Consider the following 22,460-nt stretch of genomic DNA (forward strand, 5'->3'; position numbering starts at 1 on the left):
AGCAGCATGGCCACATGGGTCTCTGTTATACTGCCTTCCCATAGGGAGAAGGCACAAGGGAGGTAGAGGGATGGAGAGAGAGAGAAAATGAGAGGGAGAGAAAGAGAGAGAGAGGGAAACAGCTAAATAATCTGAGCCTTGCAGTTCTGTTAGGCAAAGGAGCATGAGAGAGAGCGTGAGAGAGAGAGGAGGGGGCGAGAAGAGTGACAGTGATAGAGAGCAATTGTGTGTGTGAGAGAGAGGAGAGAGAGAGAGAGGGTGGTTACAGCATGCATTCTCAAGGAGAGAAAGGAGGACAGCAATTACTATATCTAACACCAATCGGCTTTTTCCTGGCACTGGGTTAGCTAGCCAGCTGCTCCCTTCTCTCTCTCTTTCTCTCTCTCTCTCTCTCTCTCTCTCTCTCTCTCTCTCTCTCTCTCTCTCTCTCTCTCTCTCTCTCTCTCTCTCTCTCTCTCTATCCCTCTCACTCTGTCTGTCTCATCTGTTATATGATTGATCCGGTGGAGGATGCTGAAGTTCCGTGCGGACCGGAGGGTTAGGTAGGTAGGGGACAGTGGAGTGGCCGAGGCTGGGGGGAAGTGGTCTCTTCTGGGGCTGCCTGGCAAAGTGGTGGCGGGAGAGGGAACCAGAAGCTGGAGGTCAGAGAGTACTGCAATGCAGTGCTGCTGTAGAGAAAGCACAAAGATCTAGTTTATGGCTTTTATTGGGCAGTTGTGTGAGGCAGGGACTGATATAGTAGATCTGATATGTGTATAGGAATGTGTGTGTGTGTGTGTGTGTGTGTGTGTGTGTGTGTGTGTGTGTGTGTGTGTGTGTGTGTGTGTGTGTGTGTGTGTTTGTTTGGGCTATGGCTTGATTTTCATGCTAGCGTAAGTAGCCTATCAGGAATGGCTAAACACTGCTAGCATGTGTTCACCCTATAATGTGACTACCTCAGGGGACAGTCAATGGAACTAGTCCATTGTTTTTCTAGTCATGTTGGAGTCCAGTTTGTGGTCACATTAAGGACACTGTGATGTTACCGTATGCTGTTTAGCCATTTGTTTGTCCATATGTAGAAGCAGGCAGTGATGCGGTCTCTCTCTATATAGGTTTGTAGGTTACAAATGAACAGGCATGCTCAGTCTCAGGACCCTCTGAGACCAAGTCTCTCTCTCTCTCTCTCTCTCTCTCTCACACACACACACACACACACACACACACACACACACACACACACACACACACACACACACACACACACACACACACACACACACACACACACACACACACACACACACACACACACACACACACACACAGACACACACACACAGACACACACACACACACACACACACACACGGTGTAGGCAGGCTGTAGTAGGTTTGTCAGGGAGTTGTTATGGTTAGCTGCACACAGGCAGAAGTGCTCTGGTGTCTGTTCCTTTGACATCAGGAGGTGCATGCCTTCTGTCTGACTGTGCTCTTGGCTGGCTGCCCTTGTCCTCTCTACCTATCATTGTGTGTGTGTGTGTGGAGTATACCATGATTCTCTGCATGGCAGGGTCTGGGCCAGATGCCACTAACATTCTGCCATCCAGTAGTGGACAGAGACCGAGGCAGACAGGCTGTGGGGTGGAAGTTTTCTGCCCTGCTTTACATAGAGCGGTGTTTTTCAAACCTGGTCTTGGACATCCACATGGAGTGCAGGCTTTTGTTCCAACCCAGCACCAAAACATCTGATTCAGCTAATCAATGCATTCTCAAGAGTGAGTAGCTGGATGTGTTACATGTATTGATGGGCTGGAACAAATCCCTGCACACCCTCTGGTCCTAGGAACAGTGCCTAAGTATAGTGTACGGCAAAAGACCATATGATGCCTGTCCTCGTCAAAGGGTCAAGGCCCTGCTTCAGGCCCTGCTCTTGGCCTAGCTAGGTGCAGTCCTGAGGCTGTAGTATGGACTATCCTTACAGACATTCCATGTTCTAACTCTTTGCCTTGGGCCTACAATATGTGTCCTCTCAGGCTGTAAAACTAGTAGGCTGGCTTCCCTAAGGCCTTGGATGAGTAGAGAGAAGGTTTAAGATTATGGACCATAGCCTATATGTTTAGGTGAGAAGGGTGTGTTCCTATAAACATCTTTCTGACTCCAGGCCTTTCCTCAGGTCCTAACAGTCTAAGCAGCCCCTTCATTTGATCTGGGCCTCATGTCTAGTAGCTACATTCAGCCTTGCTTTCAGAACAGCAGCAGGTGAATTCCGCAGGCAGTTTAGGGGGAACACACTCCTGTATGATTTATAAATCCACTTAAGAGATGAAGGGCTCTATTTTTGGTTTGGCAATAAGCCAGCGCAATTGTCAAACGCACGCTAGTTTGCTTCTTTTGTGACCTGTAAATACTGACACTCTTCTTTTTTCAAACCGTAGCGCCAGGATTGGTAATTTACCTGTCTTATGAGTTTCCTTGCGCCAAAACTGGGAGGGGTGGCAATATCCGAGGTATGTCCTTAAAACCTGTTAAGGTTAGGGGGTGCTGTTGTCACTATTTATGGTAATCGTGTAATTTTTGAAACGGCTTCTTACAAAATTCTTGATCGTACAATATGCATATTATTATTATTATTGGATAGAAAACAGTCTATAGTTTCTATAGGAGTTGAAATTTTGTCTCTAAGTGGAACAGAACTCATTCTACAGTAATTTCCCTGACATGGAGTCAGATTTCAGAAATTTTGGCCCCTGTTCTGGAGTCAGTTTTAAGGCCACTGTTATTCCTATGAGTATATGGACACTGCTTACGTCTTCCCCTGGATGCCTTTACGTGATGACGATTTGAATGGTGTCGATTGCGCAATCACAGGCACTATAAATGAAAAAACCCTGTATGTAGGAACTCTTTTCTTGGTGCGTCATGCGCGCGGAGGATACCGACCCACTGTTTTTCCAAGCACTAGTGAAGCCAGTTATATTTCTCAGGTCATATTTCTACTCGTTATAGGAGTTAAAAATATCGTAAGGTAGTTAATTTAACCTGTCTAGGATCAGCGTGGCGCTAGCGGCACACCCCCCCCCCCCCCCACTGAAAAACCAGTGCCGCGAAATTCAAAAAATATATTTTTTTTAAATATTTAACTTTCACACATTAAAGTCCAATACAGCTAATGAAAGACACAGATCTTGTGAATCCAGTCAACATGTCCGATTTTTAAAATGTTTTACAGGGAAGACACAATATGTAAAGATGTACATCTATTACCTAAAAACACATTAGCATAATCCACCATCTTTTATTTGTCCACCAACACCAGTAGCCATCACCAATTCGGCTAAACTAAGATATTTATAGCCCCTAACCAACAAAAAAACTCATTAGATGACAGTCTGATAACATATTTATGGTATGGGATAGGTTTTGTTAGAAAAAAGTGCATATTTCAGGTAGATGGCATAGGTTACAATTGCACCCACCGTCACAAATGGAATAGAAAAACTACTTAGAGCAACGTGTTTACCTACTTACTAATCATCAAACATTTCGTAAAAATACACAGCATACACGAATCGAAAGACACAGATCCTGTGAATACAGACAATATTTCAGATTTTCTAAGTGTCTTACAGCGAAAACACAATAAATCGTTATATTAGCATAGCACATAGCACATAGCAGCCCAGCATTGATTCTAGCCAAAGTGAGCGATAAAAGTCAACATCGCCAAAAGATATTAATTTTTTCACTAACCTTCTCAGAATTCTTCCGATGACACTCCTGTAACATCATATTACACATTCCATATAGAGTTTGATCGCAAATGTTTATATTTAGCCACCAAAATCATGGTTAGACAATGTGAAATGTAGACAAGCTGGTCAGAAAAAGTCCTTGCGCCACTTAGACAGTGATCTACTCTTATACATAAATACTCATAAACGTGACTAAAAAATATAGGGTGGACAGGGATTGATAGACAATTTAATTCTTAATACAATTGCGGAATTACATTTTTTAATTTATCCTTACTTTTCAATACAGTTTGCGCCAAGCGAAGCTACGTCAAAAAACATGGCGTCCTAAGCCACTAAAATGTTTCGACAGAAACACGATTTATCATAATAAAAATGTCCTACCTTGAGCTGTTCTTCCATCAGTATCTTGGGCAAAGGATCCTTTCTTGGGAGCAATCGTCTTTTGGTGGAAAGCTGTCCTCTTGCCATGTGGAAATGCCAACTGCGTTCGGGATGAACTGAAAAGCGTGCCCAACTATTCACATCGTTGCAAAAATAAATGTCCCAAAATCGCACTAAACGGATATAAATTGCTATAAAACGCTTTAAATTAACTACCTTATGATGTTTTTAACTCCTATAACGAGTGAAAAGATGACCGGAGAAATATAACAGGCTAAACTAACGCTTGGAACAGGAGCGGGTCGGTGTCCAGCACGCGCGTTACGCAGCAAGGAAAGACTTGCTAGCTACAGGGTTTTTTGATTTATAGGGCCTGTGAACGTGCAATCGACCCCATTGGAATCGTCATCACGTAAAGGCATCCAGGGGAAGACGTAAGAAGTGTCCGTATAGTCATAGCAATATCAGTGCCGTTTTAACTGACTTCAGAACAGTGGCCAACATTTCTGAAATCTGAATCCATGTCAGGGAAATTGCTGTAGAATGGGCTCTGTTCCACTTAGAGACAAAATTTCAACTCCTATAGAAACTATAGACTGTTTTCTATCCAATAATAATAATAATATGCATATTGTACGATCAAGGATTTTGTGGGAAGCCGTTTCAAAAATTACCCAATTAGCATAAATAGTCTAAACAGCGTCCCCATCCCCAACAGGTTAAAGCGTTTTATAGCAATTTATATCCGTTTAGTGCGATTTTGGGACATTTATTTCTGAGACGCTGTGAATCTCTGGGCACGCTTCCAGTTCATGCCGAACGCAGTTGGCATTTCCACATGGCAAGAGGACAGCTTTCCACCAAAAGACGATTATACCCAAGAAAGGATGCTTCGCCCAAGATTCTGATGGAAGAACAGCTCAAAGTAGGAACAAGTTATTATGATAAATCGTGTTTCTGTCGAAAAATGTTAGTGGCTTAGGACGCCATTTTTTTTGACTTAGCTTCGCTTGGCGCAAACTGTATTGAAAAGTAAGGATAATTTAAAAAATTTAATTCCGCGATTGTATTAAGAATTAAATTGTCTATCAATCGCTGTCCACCCTATATTTTTTAGTCACATTTATGAGTATTTATGTATACGACTCGATCACTGTCTAATATGGCGCACGAACATTTTCTCACCAGCTGGGCTACTTTTCTCATTGTCTAACCATGATTTTGGTGGCTAAATATGCACATTTTCGAACAAACTGTATATGTATGTTGTAATGTGATGTTACAGGAGTGTCATCTGAAGAATTCTGAGAAGGTTAGTGAAAAAATTAATATATTTTGGCGATGTTTACGTTATCGCTCTCTTTGGCTAGAATCAATGCTGGGGTAATGTTTGCACATGTGCTATGCTAATATAACGATTTATTGTGTTTTCGCTGTAAGACACTTAGAAAATCTGAAATATTGTCTGTATTCACAGGATCTGTGTCTTTCGATTAGTGTATGCTGTGTATTTTTACGAAATGTTTGATGATTAGTAGTTAGGTAAACACGTTGCTCATTGTAATTATTCTAGTCCATTTGTGACGGTGGGTGCAATTGTAAACTATGCCATCTACCTGAAATATGCACATTTTTCTAACAAAACCTATCCTATACCATAAATATGTTATCAGACTGTCATCTGATGAGTTTTTTTCTTGGTTAGGGGCTATCAATATCTTAGTTTAGCCGAATTGGTGATGGCTACTGTTGTTGGTGGACAAATAAAAGATGGTGGATTATGCTAATGTGTTTTTAGCTAATAGATTTACATCTTTACATATTGTGTCTTCCCTGTAAAACATTTTAAAAATCGGACATGTTGGCTGGATTCACAAGATCTGTGTCTTTCATTAGCTGTATTGGACTTTAATGTGTGAAAGTTAAATATTTAAAAAAAATATTCTTTTGGAATTTCGCGGCTCTGCCTTTTCAGTGGGGGTGGGGGGGGGTGTGCCGCTAGCGGAACGTGTGTCCTTGAAGAACGTGTGCCAAAGTGGCAATTTCAGTATGCGCTGGTGGGGACAGTTAACACCAACCCAAAGCTGGTCAGGCTATTACCCTGTTTTAACCAGCTCCTGTTATTATTGTGGATGTGTGTAAAACCCTCCATGTAGACTATATGCCCAGCATGGAATGTGAGGTGAGATAATCCGGTGACATTCTTATTTAGAAACATTTCTTTTCTTGTAACAATTGCTTGTTTTCAGTTTAGTTTGATTAAAAATCAAGCCATAGTAGGCTCCCCTTACCTTACGGTAGCGGAAGCTGGTTCAACAGCAATGCGCCTATACTCGTTGAAGCCAGTTACAACAATGTTGACTGTTTACACTTCAAACACATCTAAGCAATGTTGAGCAATGTGGATGTTTTTTTTACTGTTGCTATCACTCGTTGCTGTAGCCTTTGCTATTTAATAAAGTGTAGTATTAATCCACAATGGACCAGGAGCAGAATACTCCGTGCCCCCAGCCAAACTGGAGTTGATAACAACGCCAAGACCGTCCGTCAATAACCTACACAACTTGAGACACAGGAATGCAGTATTAAAGGGCCATTCTACCACTTTTTAACCTCATTGACATGCTCTCCAACACCATACCTGTGTCTACATATGTGAAAACGGCACATTTCTATCTTTTGTAAAATCTACCTGATGACATCTTCGAAGGTGACAGTTCTTTTTTCTTCTTTCAACCCTACTCTGTGATGTCACAGACAAGCATTTTTCACAGATAATTGAAACGCTCTGTTTTCACATATTTAGACACTGGTTTGGTGCTGGAGATCATTAATATGAGGTTGAAAAGTGGCAGAATTGCCTTTTAAGCCACGGAATGCCTTGACTCGCCAGTGAGTGGCCAAGGCCTCATCACACCTACAACTTGATTATTCATCAAAACCCAGCCCTTTCCCACCACCTCCAGCTATTGTGCTCTTAAATCTGGGTGTAAAAATAATACAAAATATGCCTGACACACCCCTCACCTATTGCACTACCAGCAGAGCTTAGATGTACCATTGCATTAGGTTTGTTAAAATAGAGCCACAAAAGTGATCTACTGGTATCTTTCACATACAAAAGTGCTGTTCGTTAGCATAGGGGTCAATCTATGTGTCCCGTATGTGTGTGAGCGGAACATGTCTACGTGTGCATGTGCGACATGTGAGACATGTGTTTAGGTATGCATGCAAGTATGTTCATGACTGTACATGACTGGGTGTGTAAGGGTTTACATTTGTTTGTGTCAGTGGAGGCTGGTGGGTCGGAGACAAAGGAGGCTTATTGTAATTAATGGAATGGTGCAATAATGGTTTGATACCATTCCAGTCCAGCCATTACGATACGCCTGTTCTACAGTATATCTACAGTATGCCCTCCAGCCTCCTCTGGTTTGTGTTCATGTGACTGAGCCAGGTTGTGTTTGTACTGAATGTAGTCTACAGTAGAAGTAGCCTGGTTGATCAGATGAAATATTGAATAGAGTTCATTATATCTCTGGTGAGGAGAATATCTGGGGTGTCAGACCCACAAAGGGAGGCAGGGTACCTCATTGCTCCGCTCTACCTATAAACAACGGATATTTACCACTGGTTAGATTACACTGTGCAGCAGAAATAAGAGACGTGCTCACGCACGCACGCACGCACGCACGCACACACACACACACACACAGTCATCGGTTGTAAAATCAATAGCAGGGAAGGACACATTGATCACAGAAACACAGCCACAGCCACACCAGACCACACCACACCACACCAGACCACACCACACTAGACCACACCACACCACACCAGACCACACCACTCTAGACCACACCAGATCAGACCACTCCACACCACACCACACTAGACCACAGCAGTATCACCCCAATTCCGTAAACACGGGTACCCTCATAGACATCATCCTAACCAACTTGCCCTCCAAATACACCTCTGCTGTTTTCAACCAAGATCTCAGCGATCACTGCCTCATTGCCTGTATCCGTAATGGGTCAGCGATCAAACGACCTCCCCTCATCACTGTCAAACGCTCCCTAAAACACTTCAGCGAGCAGGCCTTTCTAATCGACCTGGCCGAGGTATCCTGGAAGGATATTGATCTCATCCCGTCAGTAGAGGATGCCTGGATATTTTTTAAAAATGCCTTCCTCACCATCTTGAATAAGCATGCCCCATTCAAGAAATTTAGAACCAGGAACAGATATAGCCCTTGGTTCTCTCCTGACCTGACTGCCCTTAACCAACAGAAAAACATCCTATGGCGTTCTGCATTAGCATCGAACAGCCCCCGTGATATACAACTTTTCAGGGAAGCTAGAAACCAGTATACACAGGCAGTTAGAAAAGCCAAGGCTAGCTTTTTCAAGCAGCAATTTGCTTCCTGCAACACAAACTCAAAAAAGTTCTGGGACACCGTAAAGTCCATGGAGAATAAGAACACCTCCTCCCAGCTTCCAACTGCACTGAAGATAGGAAATACTGTCACCACCGACAAATCCACTATAATTGAGAATTTCAATAAGCATTTTTCTACGGCTGGCCATGCTTTCCACCTGGCTACCCCTACCCCGGTCAACAGCACTGCCCTCCCCTCTGCTACTCGCCCAAGCCTTCCCCATTTCTCTTTCTCCCAAATACAGTCAGCTGATGTTCTGAAAGAGCTGCAAAATCTGTACCCTTACAAATCAGCCGGGCTAGATAATCTGGACCCTTTCTTTCTAAAACTATCTGGTGAAATTGTTGCCACCCCTATTACCAGCCTTTTCAACCTCTCTTTCGTGTCGTCTGAGATTCCCAAAGATTGGAAAGCAGCTGCGGTTATCCCCCTCTTCAAAGGGGGAGACACTCTAGACCCAAACTGCTACAGACCTATATCTATCCTACCCTGCCTTTCTAAGGTCTTCGAAAGCCAAGTCAACAAACAGATTACCGACCATCTCGAATCCCACCATACCTTCTCCGCTATGCAATCTGGTTTCAGAGCTGGTCATGGGTGCACCTCAGCCGCACTCAAGGTCATAAACGATATCTTAACCGCTATCGATAGGAAACAGTACTGTGCAGCCATATTCATTGACCTGGCCAAGGCTTTTGACTCTGTCAATCACCACATCCTCATCGGCAGACTCGACAGCCTTGGTTTCTCTAATGATTGCCTCGCCTGGTTCACCAACTACTTCTCTGATCGAGTTCAGTGTGTCAAATCGGAGGGTCTGTTGTCCGGACCTCTGGCAGTCTCTATGGGGGTGCCACAGGGTTCAATTCTTGGACCGACTCTCTTCTCTGTATACATCAATGATGTCGCTCTTGCTGCTGGTGAGTCTCTGATCCACCTCTACGCAGACGACACTATTCTGTATACTTCTGGCCCTTCTCTTGACACTGTGTTAACAACCCTCCAGGCGAGCTTCAATGCCATACAACTCTCCTTCCGTGGCCTCCAATTGCTCTTAAATACAAGTAAAACTAAATGCATGCTCTTCAACCGATCGCTGCCTGCACCTGCCCGCCTGTGCAACATCACTACTCTGGACGGCTCTGACTTAGAATATGTGGACAACTACAAATACCTAGGTGTCTGGTTAGACTGTAAACTCTCCTTCCAGACTCACATCAAGCATCTCCAATCCAAAGTTAAATCTAGAATCGGCTTCCTATTCCGCAACAAAGCATCCTTCACTCATGCTGCCAAACATACCCTTGTAAAACTGACCATCCTACCAATCCTCGACTTCGGTGATGTCATTTACAAAATAGCCTCCAAAACCCTACTCAATAAATTGGATGCAGTCTATCACAGTGCCATCCGTTTTGTCACCAAAGCCCCATATACTACCCACCACTGCGACCTATACGCTCTCGTTGGCTGGCCCTCGCTTCACACTCGTCGCCAAACCCACTGGCTCCAGGTCATCTACAAGACCCTGCTAGGTAAAGTCCCCCCTTATCTCAGCTCGCTGGTCACCATAGCTACGCCCACCCGTAGCACACGCTCCAGCAGGTATATCTCTCTGGTCACCCCCAAAACCAATTCTTCCTTTGGCCGCCTCTCCTTCCAGTTCTCTGCTGCCAATGACTGGAACGAACTACAAAATTCTCTGAAACTGGAAACACTTATCTACCTCACTAGCTTTAAGCACCAGCTGTCAGAGCAGCTCATAGATTACTGCACCTGTACATAGCCCATCTATAATTTAGCCCAAACACCTACCTCTTTACCTACTGTATTTATTTATTTTGCTCCTTTGCACCCCATTATTTCTATCTCTACTTTGCACCTTCTTCAATCAATCAATCAATCAATTTTATTTTATATAGCCCTTCGTACATCAGATAATATCTCGAAGTGCTGTACAGAAACCCAGCCTAAAACCCCAAACAGCTAGAATGCAGGTGTAGAAGCACGGTGGCTAGGAAAAACTCCCTAGAAAGGCCAAAACCTAGGAAGAAACCTAGAGAGGAACCAGGCTATGAGGGGTGGCCAGTCCTCTTCTGGCTGTGCCAGGTGGAGATTATAACAGAACTATGCCAAGATGTTCAAAAATGTTCATAAGTGACAAGCATGGTCAAATAATAATCATGAATAATTTTCAGTTGACTTTTCATAGCTGATCATTAAGAGTTGAAAAACACCATGGCCTTTTTATACCTTCTTCCACTGCAAACCAACCATTCCAGTGTTTTTTTATTTGTATTTTTATTTTATTTTTATTTTTTTTACTTGCTATATTGTATTTACTTCGCCACCATGGCCTTTTTATATTTTTATTTATTTATATATATATTTTGTTTGCCTTCACCTCCCTTATCTCACCTCACTTGCTCATATTGTATATAGACTTATTTTTCACTGTATTATTGACTGTATGTTTGTTTTACTCCATGTGTAACTATGTGTTGTTGTATGTGTCGAACTGCTTTGCTTTATCTTGGCCAGGTCGCAATTGTAAATGAGAACGTGTTCTCAATTTGCCTACCTGGTTAAATAAAGGTGAAATAAATAAATAAATAAACAGCAGACCAGACTACTGGTCCACACTAGACCACACCACACTAGACCACACTAGACCACACTAGATGACATCAGACCACACAACACCAGACCGCACCAGACCACACTAGACCACACCACACTAGACCACACCACACTAGACCATACCACACTAGACCACATCACACTAGACCACACCACACTAGATGACACCAGACCACACCACACCAGGCCACACTAGACCACACCATACTAGACCACACTAGACCACACCATACTAGACCACACTAGACCACACCACACTAGACCACACCATACTAGACCACACTAGACCATACTGGACCACACTAGACCACACCACACTAGACCACACCATACTAGACCACACTAGACCATACTGGACCACACTAGACCACACCACACTAGACCACACTAGGCCACACTAGACCACACCACACTAGACCACACTAGACCACACAAGAAAACACCATACTAGACCACACTAGACCACACCACACTAGACCATACCATACTAGGCCACACTAGACCATACCATACTAGGCCATACTAGACCACACCATACTAGACCACACCATACTAGACCACACTAGACCACACCATACTAGACCACACTAGACCACATCACACTAGACCACACTAGACCACACCACACTAGACCACAATAGACCACACCACACTAGACCACATTAGACCACACCACACTAGACCACAACACACTAGACCACACCACACTAGACCACACCACACTAGACCACACTAGACCACACCACACTAGACCACACCACACTAGACCACAGTAGACCACACCACACTAGACCACACCACACTAGACCACACTAGACCACACCATACTAGACCACACTAGACCACACCATACTAGACCACACTAGACCACACCATACTAGACCACACCACACTAGACCACACTAGAACACACTAGACCACACCACACTAGACCACACTAGACCACACCACACTAGACCACACCATACTAGACCACACTAGACCACACCACACTAGACCACACCACACTAGACCACACCACACTAGACCACACTAGACCACACCACACTAGCACACCACACTAGACCACACTAGACCACAACATACTAGACCACACTAGACCACACCACACTAGACCACACCACACTAGACCACACTAGACCACACCACACTAGACCACACCACACTAGACCACACTAGACCACACCACACTAGACCACCCCACACTAGACCACACCACACTAGACCACACCACACTAGACCACACTAGACCACACCACACTAGACCACACTAGACCACACCACACTAGACCACCCCACACTAGACCACACCACACTAGACCACACTAGACCACACCACACTAGACCACACTAGACCACACCACACTAGACCACCCCACACTAGACCACACCACACTAGACCACACCACACTAGACCACACCACACTAGACCACACTAGACCACACCACACTAGACCACACCACACTAGACCACACTAGACCACACTAGACCACACCACACTAGACCACACCACACTAGACCACACCACACTAGACCACACTAGACCACAACACACTAGACCACACCACACTAGACCACAACATACTACACCACACTAGACCACACCACACTAGACCACACTACACTAGACCACACTAGACTACACCACACTAGACCACACCACACTAGACCACACTAGACCACACCACACTAGACCACACCACACTACACCACACTAGACCACACCACACTAGACCACACCACACTAGACCACACCACACTAGACCACACCACACTAGACCACACTAGACCACTCCACACTAGACCACACTAGACCACACCACACTAGACCACACCACACTACACCACACCACACTAGACCACACTAGACCACACCATACTAGACCACACCACACTAGACCACACTAGAACACACTAGACCACACCACACTAGACCACACCACACTAGACCACACCATACTAGACCACACTAGACCACACCACACTAGACCACACCACACTAGACCACACCACACTAGACCACACTAGACCACACCACACTAGCACACCACACTAGACCACACTAGACCACAACATACTAGACCACACTAGACCACACCACACTAGACCACACCACACTAGACCACACTAGACCACACCACACTAGACCACACCACACTAGACCACACTAGACCACACCACACTAGACCACCCCACACTAGACCACACCACACTAGACCACACCACACTAGACCACACTAGACCACACCACACTAGACCACACTAGACCACACCACACTAGACCACCCCACACTAGACCACACCACACTAGACCACACTAGACCACACCACACTAGACCACACTAGACCACACCACACTAGACCACACCACACTAGACCACACCACACTAGACCACACTAGACCACACCACACTAGACCACACCACACTAGACCACACTAGACCACACTAGACCACACCACACTAGACCACACCACACTAGACCACACCACACTAGACCACACTAGACCACAACACACTAGACCACACCACACTAGACCACAACATACTACACCACACTAGACCACACCACACTAGACCACACTACACTAGACCACACTAGACTACACCACACTAGACCACACCACACTAGACCACACTAGACCACACCACACTAGACCACACCACACTACACCACACTAGACCACACCACACTAGACCACACCACACTAGACCACACCACACTAGACCACACCACACTAGACCACACTAGACCACTCCACACTAGACCACACTAGACCACACCACACTAGACCACACCACACTACACCACACCACACTAGACCACACTAGACCACACCACACTAGACCACACCACACTAGACCACACTAGACCGCACTAGACCACACCACACTAGACCACACCACACTAGACCACACTAGACCACATCACACTAGACCACACTAGACCACACCACACTAGACCACACCACACTAGACCACACTAGACCACTCCACACTAGACCACACCACACTAGACCACACCACACTAGACCACACAACACTAGACCACACTAGACCACACCACACTAGACCACACCACACCAGACCACACCACACTAGACCACACAACACTAGACCACACTAGACCACACCACACTAGACCACACCACACTAGACCACACCACACTAGACCACACAAGACCACACCACACTAGACCACACCACACTAGACCACACCACACTAGACCACACCACACTAGACCACACCACACTAGAGCACCCTACTGAGTCCGATGGAAAGAGAAGCGAGAACTCATATTGCTGTGTCTTGCCCATCTTGCCCATCATATTGATGGAGGGCGGCGCACAATTGGCACAGCGTTATCCGGGTTAGGGTTTGGCCGGGGTAGGCTGTCATTGTAAATAAGAATTTGTTCTTAACTGACTTAACTGACTTGCCTCGTTAAATAAAGGTTAAATAAAAAAATCACTATATCATGCTGACCACTCGCCACACCCTGCTGCTGTTGTATCATGAAACTGTTCAGGTGGCTGAGGTGCTGTGTGGCTGCTGGGTTGCCGCGACGTCAGTAATCAACATGATTGATAAGCTATCGATCAGCTGCTCTCACCATGTCTGACAGCTTGACAGCATGGGTCCACCAATATTCACCTCTCTTTCTTTTTCTCTTTTTCTTCCTCTCCTCGTCTCCAGCCAAAATGACCTGAGTGGACCAGCTGGACAGCCAGTGAGCAAGATCCAGCTGGAGGAGACTGGAACCATTCACACATACATAACGTGAGTACAACATTATCTGATTTTGATACAACCTTACCGTAACCTAACCTGGAACAGTAAAGACACACATAACGTAAATGCAAGATTAATCTAACTTTGATACAACCTAACCCCAACCTAACCTCAACCAATAAACACATACCTGACATGAGTACAACCCAGGTATAACCATAATAGTATAATCTTAAGCCAACATAACCCTAAACAGACTGATTCACAAATAGCTGACGTGACTACAATCCAACCTCAACCCTAATACAACCTAATCGTGACCATGTAACAACACAACCTTAAAACCTACACATACCGTGTACAGTTACTACATTGAGTAAAACCTTACTTCAACCTAATGTGAACCTCTACACCAGGGTTCCCCAACAGGCGACCCGTGGGCCAAATCTGGCCGATGTGTGATTTTATTTGGCCCCCCAAGTTTTCTGAGCAAAAATAAATAAATATTTTATATGTATTTTTGGGGGACTGTAAAAACACCAGCAAATGATCTCCAAGTGATTTTAATTTGGAGATAACTCCCCTGCATTATAGAGACATTTATGTGATCGTATACAAATGTAAGCAAGGTTTGAAATGATTATGTTTTAGTCAAATAATATATTTGTTTGAGCTTCAATTTGCAGTCTACAAATGATTTGTAATTAGGTTCAGGCCCCCTGACCATCTGTTCAAGTAAAAATTGGCCTGCGTCTGAATCTAGTTGATGATCCCTGCTGTAGAGACTTACCTGCAGGGAGTTACATCACACTTGAACCCTATGCCCATGTAACCTTTACTTGTGGTCTGCATCACCAGCAATGCAGAAATGTTGCAGAAAACTTGTGAAAAATCTCTGCAGTTCCCTTCAAAGTGTTGCTGTATTGAGATAATAAATGAAACATCCCATTCACTCAGCTTTGCAGCCAACCTAACACTAACTCTTGACACCAGAAACAAAGAACAGTTGAGACAAACATGATGGTGTCACGCACACAGACAAATGGGCTGTGATATGTGACATGGAGAGACAGTTTGTGTGAGAGGGGACAGAGATGGAATAGAGTAGCAGGTTTCACAGAGTCACTTTGATCACCCCTGTCACTATGGGGGGAATGCACTTTGCTATTGTTACAGGAAAGCACTTGAGCCGACGGGAATCAGCAATCTGCTCATATGCAAAGTACTGGGGTCTGCTAACTCACAAAGTGTGTTCATGCGAGGGTTACCTGGGTTTAGACACCGAGGACTATGACATTGATACCCCACCCGTAATGTAATATAACGTATAACAGTTACACCAGTAATTCCACATCCCTGACAGCTAGATAAATGCCCCCAGTGGTGTTAAGACAATACTCCCACCCCCTTCATTGTGTGTTCCCCACCACGATCAATACTGCATCGAACTGATGATGCATTGGACATTAATAATATATGATGTTACCTACGAAGAGGCTGTGTTTTACTGTAAGTTATTCAAAGCGTCAATATAAAACACTGGGACTAACTCTTACAATGGGGATATTTAGTATTTAGTATTTACCTTCAGTTTACTAGGGGAGTTGATGAAGAACTAGCCTCGCAAAGCCGCCTGATCCTGCAAGCTTACATTAAATGCTGCATGGATAGCTTTTAATGTAAGCTGGCGAGATCAGGCAGATTTGAAGAACACTCTTTTACAGCAAAAAGCTGAGGAAGTGTTGCAGTGGAAGGAAAGGGTTAAATTATGAAACTGGAAGTTCTAGGGATGATTACTTGGCCATAGTTTAAAGGGTCAGGCTGGACATGTAGTCAGGACATCACCTGGTTAACACCTCTACTGTCATCATAACTGTCATGGGGATCTACAGGTAACTGCCAAAATAAAGGAAACACTTGAGGAAATGAGGGATACAAAGTATATTGAAAGCACGTGCTTACACACAGGTATGGTTCCTGAGTTAAATATGCAAATAACATCCTTTCTTTCTTAGGGTCATTTTTAAAAATGGCCAATATTTATCTACCATGGCTAGAAGAAGAGATGTCAGTGACTTTGAAAGAGGGGTCTTAAAGCAGCATGGATTTAAAAGGATGTGTGTGTGTGGGGGAGGGGGGTATGTGTGTGTGTGTCTCAGTCACCAGATATCAACCCGACTAAACACATATGGGAGATTCTGGAGTGTCTCCTAAGACAGCGTTTTCCTCCACCATCAAATTATAGAATTTATTGTGGAAGAATGGTGTCGCATCCTTCCAATAGAGTTCCAGACACTTGTAGAATCTACGCCAAGGTGCATTAAAGCTGTTCTAACTCGTGGTGGCCCAACACCCTATTATTAAGAAGACACTTTATTGTGGTGTTTCCTTTATTTTGGAAGTTACCTATACAATGACCATTGAGAGTCAGGACCTTGTCATGCACCTCAACACATCTCATCATAAGTGGGCTCTTATGTTAGTGTGGACTGAACGTATTCTGGTTTAACAACTGGAGAAAGATTTATATGGGATTTCTGTATAAGTTGTCATATTTGTGGCTTTTTCTGTGCATCAGAGCTTCTAGTTTGTGTGTGTGTCTGCATCATGTATGTGGGCGTATTTATGAAAGAAAGAGAGATGGGGCAAAGGGAGAGAGAGAGAGAGGTCATGATCAGATGAGCTCCTGCATTTTTCAGCATGTTCTTAAAAAAAGATAGATTTAGAGTTATTAAGTAAACTTGGATTTTTTTGCCAGGAACATATACAGGATGCTACCCTCTACAACATAACCTTCACTCCGACTCAATACTCAAAACCTACAACCTGATTTTGGACGAAATTATGGAATCACCAGGAAGGCTTACAACTACCAAAGATAATTATTCCAACACTATACAGAAAATGTATTTTTTCAATTTTTTATTTCACCTGTAACGACTCCTACCGAAGGTGGCTCCCCTTCCTGTTCGGATGGCGCTCGGCGGTCGTCGTCACCAGCCTACTAGCTGCTACTGACTTTTCCTCCCCCTCCTTATTTGTTTAGTGGTTACACCTGTTTGTGGTTAGGGTGATTAGTGGGGCTTTATTACCCAGCAGCCCGGCCTGTACAGGTTGTACATGCTTGTGTGTCACGGTTAGTGTACGTTGTCTCTTTGGATATTAGTGTTCTCGTTTATGTGGTGGAGCATTCATTTTAGAGTGGCGTCGTGTTCACCTATTAGTGTGATTAAATTAGAACGCTACTCTGAACTCTGTCTCCTGCGTTTGACTCCTTCCTCCACTACACCCCGGGCATTACATCACCTTTATTTAACTAGGAAAGTCAGTTAAGAACAAATTCTTATTTTCAATGACGGCCTAGGAACAGTGGGTTAACTGCCTTGTTCAGGGGCAGAACGACATATTTTACCTTGTCAGCTCGGGGATTCAATCTTACAACCTTTTGGTTACTAGTCCAACGCTCTCACAACTAGGCTACCTACCGCCCCAAGGAGAGTTTACAGTCTAGCCAGAAACCTAGGTATTTGTAGTTGTCCACATATTCTAAGTCAGAACCGTCCAGAGTAGTGATGCTAGTCGGGCGGGCGGGTGCGGGCAGCGATCGGTTGAAGAGCATGCATTTAGTTTTACTAGTGTTTAAGAGCAGTTGGAGGACACGGAACGAGTGTTGTATGGCATTGAAGCTCATCTGGAGGTTTGTTAACACAGTGTCCAAAGAAGGGCCAGATGTGTACAGAATGGTGTCGTCTGCGTAGAGGTGGATCAAAGAATCACCCGCAGCAAGAGCAACATCATTGATATATACAGAGAAAAGAGTCGGCCCGAGAATTGAACCCTGTAGTACCCCCATAGAGACTGCCAGAGGTCCGGACAACAGGCCCACCGATTTGACACACTGAACTCTATCTGAGAAGTAGTTGGTGAACCAGGCGAGGCAGTCATTTGAGAAACCAAGGCTGTTTCTCAAATGACTGCCGATAAGAATATGGTGATTGACAGAATTGAAAGCCTTGGCCAGGTCAATGAAGACGGCTGCACAGTACTGTCTTTTATTGATTGCGGTTATGATATCGTTTAGTACCTTGAGCATGGCTGAGGTGCACCCATGACCAGCTCAGAAACCGTATTGCACAGCGGAGAAGGTACGGTGGGATTCGAAATGGTCGGTGATCTGTTTGTTACCTTGGCATTTGAAGACTTTAGAAAGGAAGGGCAGGATGGATATAGGTCTGTAACAGTTTGGGTCTAGAGTGTCACCCCCTTTGAAGAGGGGGATGATCGCGGCAGCTTTCCAATCTTTAGGAATCTCAGACGATACAAAAGAGAGGTTGAACAGACTGGTAATAAGGGTTGCAACAATGGGGATGGATAATTTAAGAAAGAGAGGGTCCAGATTGTCTTGCCCAGCTGATTTGTACAGGTCCAGGTTTTGCAGCTCTTTCAGAACATCTGCTATCTGGATTTGGGTGAAGGAGAAGCTGGGGAGGCTTGGGAAAGTAGCTGCGAGGGGTGCGGAGCTGTTGGCCGGGGTTGGGGTAGCCAGGAGGAAAGCATGGCCAGCTGTAGAGAAATGCTTATTGAAATTCTCGATTATCGTGGATTTATCAGTGGTGACAGTGTTTCCTAGCCTCAGTGCAGTCGGCAGCTGGGAGGAGGTGCTCTTATTCTCCATGGACTTTACAGTGTGACAAAACTTTTTGGATAGAGCTACAGGATGTAAATTTCTGTTTGAAAAGCTATCCTTTGCTTTCCTATCTGACTGCGTGTATTGGTTCCTGATTTCCCTGAAAAGTTGCATATCGCGGGGACTATTCGATGCTAGTGCAGTCTGCCACAGGATGTTTTTGTGCTGGTCGAGTGCAGTCAGGTCTGGAGTGAACCACGGGCTGTATCTGTTCTTAGTTCTACATTTTTTGAAAGGGGCATGCTTATTTAAGATAGTGAGGAAATAACTTTTAAAGAACAACCAGGCATCCTCTACTGACAGGATGAGGTAAATATACTTCCAGGATACCCGGGCCAGGTCGATTAGAAAGGCCTACTCACAGAAGTGCTTTAGGGAGCGTTCGACAGTGATGAGGGGTGGTTATTTGACCTTGGACCCATAATGGACGCAGGCAATGAGGCAGTGATTGCTGAGATCCTGATTTGAAAACAGCAGAGGTATATTTGGAGGGCAAGTTGGTCAGGATAATATCTATGAAGGTGCCCATGTTTACGTTTTTAGGTTTGTACCTGGTGGGTTCATTGATAATTTGTGTGAGATTGAGGGCATCTAGCTTAGATTGACATGCATCTTATTTATATTAGCTCTCTGTGTACCTCCAAGGGCCAGTCATGCTGCCCTGTTCTGAGCCAATTGCAATTTTCTTAAGTCCTTTTTTGTGGCACCTGACCACACGACTGAACATGAGTCAAGGTGCGACAAAACTAGGGCCTGTAGGACATGCCTTGTTGATAGTGTTGTTAAGAAGGCGGAGCATCGCTTTATTATGGACAGACTTCTCCCCATCTTAGCTACTACTGCATCAATGGGGAGGCAGGTTACCTAGTGGTTAGAGCGTTGGACTAATAACCGGAAGGTTGCAAAATCAAATCCATGAGCTGACAAGGTAAAAATCTGTTGTTCTTCCCCTGAACAAGGCAGTTAACCCACTGTTCCTAGGCCATAATTGAAAATAAGAATTTGTTCTTAACTGACTTGCCTAGTTAAATAAAGGTAAAAAAATTATCAATATGTTTTGACCGTGACAGTCTACAATCTAGTGTTACTCCAAGCAGTTTAGTCATCTCAACTTGCTCAATTTCCACATTATTTATTACAAGATTTAGTTGAGGGAGGTTTAGGGTTTAGTGAGTGATTTGTCCCAAATACAATGCTTTTAGTTTTTGAAATATTTAGTGCTAACGTATTCCTTGCCACCCACTCTGAAACTAACTGCAGCTCTTTGTTACGTGTTACAGTCATGTCAGTCGCTGTAGTAGCTGACGTGTATAGTATTGAGTCATCCGCATGCATAGACACTCTGGCTTTACTCAAAGTCAGTGGCATGTCGTTAGTAAAACAAAAAGTAAAGCAAGAGGCCTAAACAGCTACCCTGGGGAATTCCTGATTCTAACTGGATTATGTTTGAGAGACTTACATTAAAGAACACCCTGTGTGTTCTGTTTGACAAGTAACTCTTTCTCCACATTATACGTTTTTCCAGCAGCAGACTATGATCGATAATGTCAAAAGCTGCACTGAAGTCTAGCAATTAGGGTGTGCCGGGTGAATACGTGGTCTGTCGTACAGTAATTTGATAAAAAAAACATTTTGACGTTTGCTCAGTACATTGTTTTCGCTGAGGAAATGTACGAGTCTGCTGATGTTTCCAAGGTTGCTATTGATGCATATCCCATGGTAGTTATTAGGGCCAAATTAGTCTCCACTTTTGTGGATTGGGGTGATCAGTCCTTGGTTCCAAATATTGGGGAATATGCCAGAGCTGAGGATGATGTTAAAGTATAGCCATTTGGAATTTGTGGTCTGTGTATTTTTTCATTTAATTTAGGATGCCATCAACTCCACAGGCCTTTTTGGGTTGGAGGTTTTGTAATTTATCCTGTAGTTCATTCAATGTAATTGGATAAATCCAATGTAATTGGAGAAATCAGTGGGTTCTGTTAGTCTTTAATAGTTGATTCTAAGATTTGTATTTGATCATGTGTATGTTTTTGTTGTTTGTCCTTGTTATAGTGCCAAAAAGATTGGAGAAGTGGTTTATCCACACATCCGTTTTGGATAGATACTGTATCTCTTCGTGTTGTTGTTTGTTTGGAATTTTCCAATTTTCTCTCTCTCTCTCTCTCTCTCTCTCTCTCTCTCTCTCTCTCTCTCTCTCTCTCTCTCTCTCTCTCTCTCTCTCTCTCTCTCTCTCTCTCTCAATTCAATTCAATTCAATTCAATTCAAGGGGCTTTATTGGCATGGGAAACATGTGTTAACATTGCCAAAGCAAGTGAGGTAGATAATATACAAAAGTCAAATAAACTCTCTCTCTCTCTCTCTCTCTCTCTCTCTCTCTCTCTCTCTCTCTCTCTCTCTCTCTCTCTCTCTCTCTCTCTCTCTCTCTCACTCTCTCTCTCTCTCAATTCAATAGCTTTATTGGCATGGGAAACATATTTTTAAGCAAGTGAAATAGATAATAAACTAAAGTGAAATAAACAATACAAATTAATGGCAAACACTACAATCACAGAAGTTCCAAAAGAATAAAGTAATTTCAAATGTCATATTATGTCTATATACAGTGTTGTAACCATGTGCAAATAGTTAAAGTACAAAAGGGAAAATAAATAAACATAAATATGGGTTGTATTTACAATGGTGTTTGTTCTTCACTGGTTGCCCTTTTCTTGTGGCAACAGGTCACAGATATTGCTGCTCTGATGGCACACTGGTATTTCACCCAGTAGATATGGGAGTTTATCAAAAATGGTTTTGTTTTCGAATTCTTTGTGGATCTGTGTAATCTGAGGGAAATAT

The 22,460-nt window shown here is 43.9% G+C and overlaps 1 protein-coding gene across 6 annotated transcripts in view; it reads left to right on the forward strand.

Annotated features, from left to right (window-relative positions):
• Positions 1-441: 441 nt before the first annotated feature.
• The window catches only part of LOC129844193 (pleckstrin homology domain-containing family A member 6-like), a 116,483-nt gene continuing 94,464 nt past the window's right edge, over positions 442-22,460 (forward strand). For 3 of the 6 annotated variants that reach the window (XM_055912622.1, XM_055912618.1, XM_055912621.1), the window contains exons 1-2: positions 442-542; positions 14,896-14,979. In XM_055912622.1, coding sequence (XP_055768597.1) covers positions 511-542; positions 14,896-14,979 — 116 coding nt within the window. In that variant the 5' untranslated portion in view covers positions 442-510. The remainder of the gene's footprint in view (positions 543-14,895; positions 14,980-22,460) is intronic. The other 3 variants (XM_055912617.1, XM_055912620.1, XM_055912619.1) reach the window with 1 other exon arrangement.

Source organism: Salvelinus fontinalis, unplaced genomic scaffold, assembly GCF_029448725.1.
Source record: "Salvelinus fontinalis isolate EN_2023a unplaced genomic scaffold, ASM2944872v1 scaffold_0193, whole genome shotgun sequence".
Lineage (NCBI taxonomy): Eukaryota > Metazoa > Chordata > Actinopteri > Salmoniformes > Salmonidae > Salvelinus > Salvelinus fontinalis.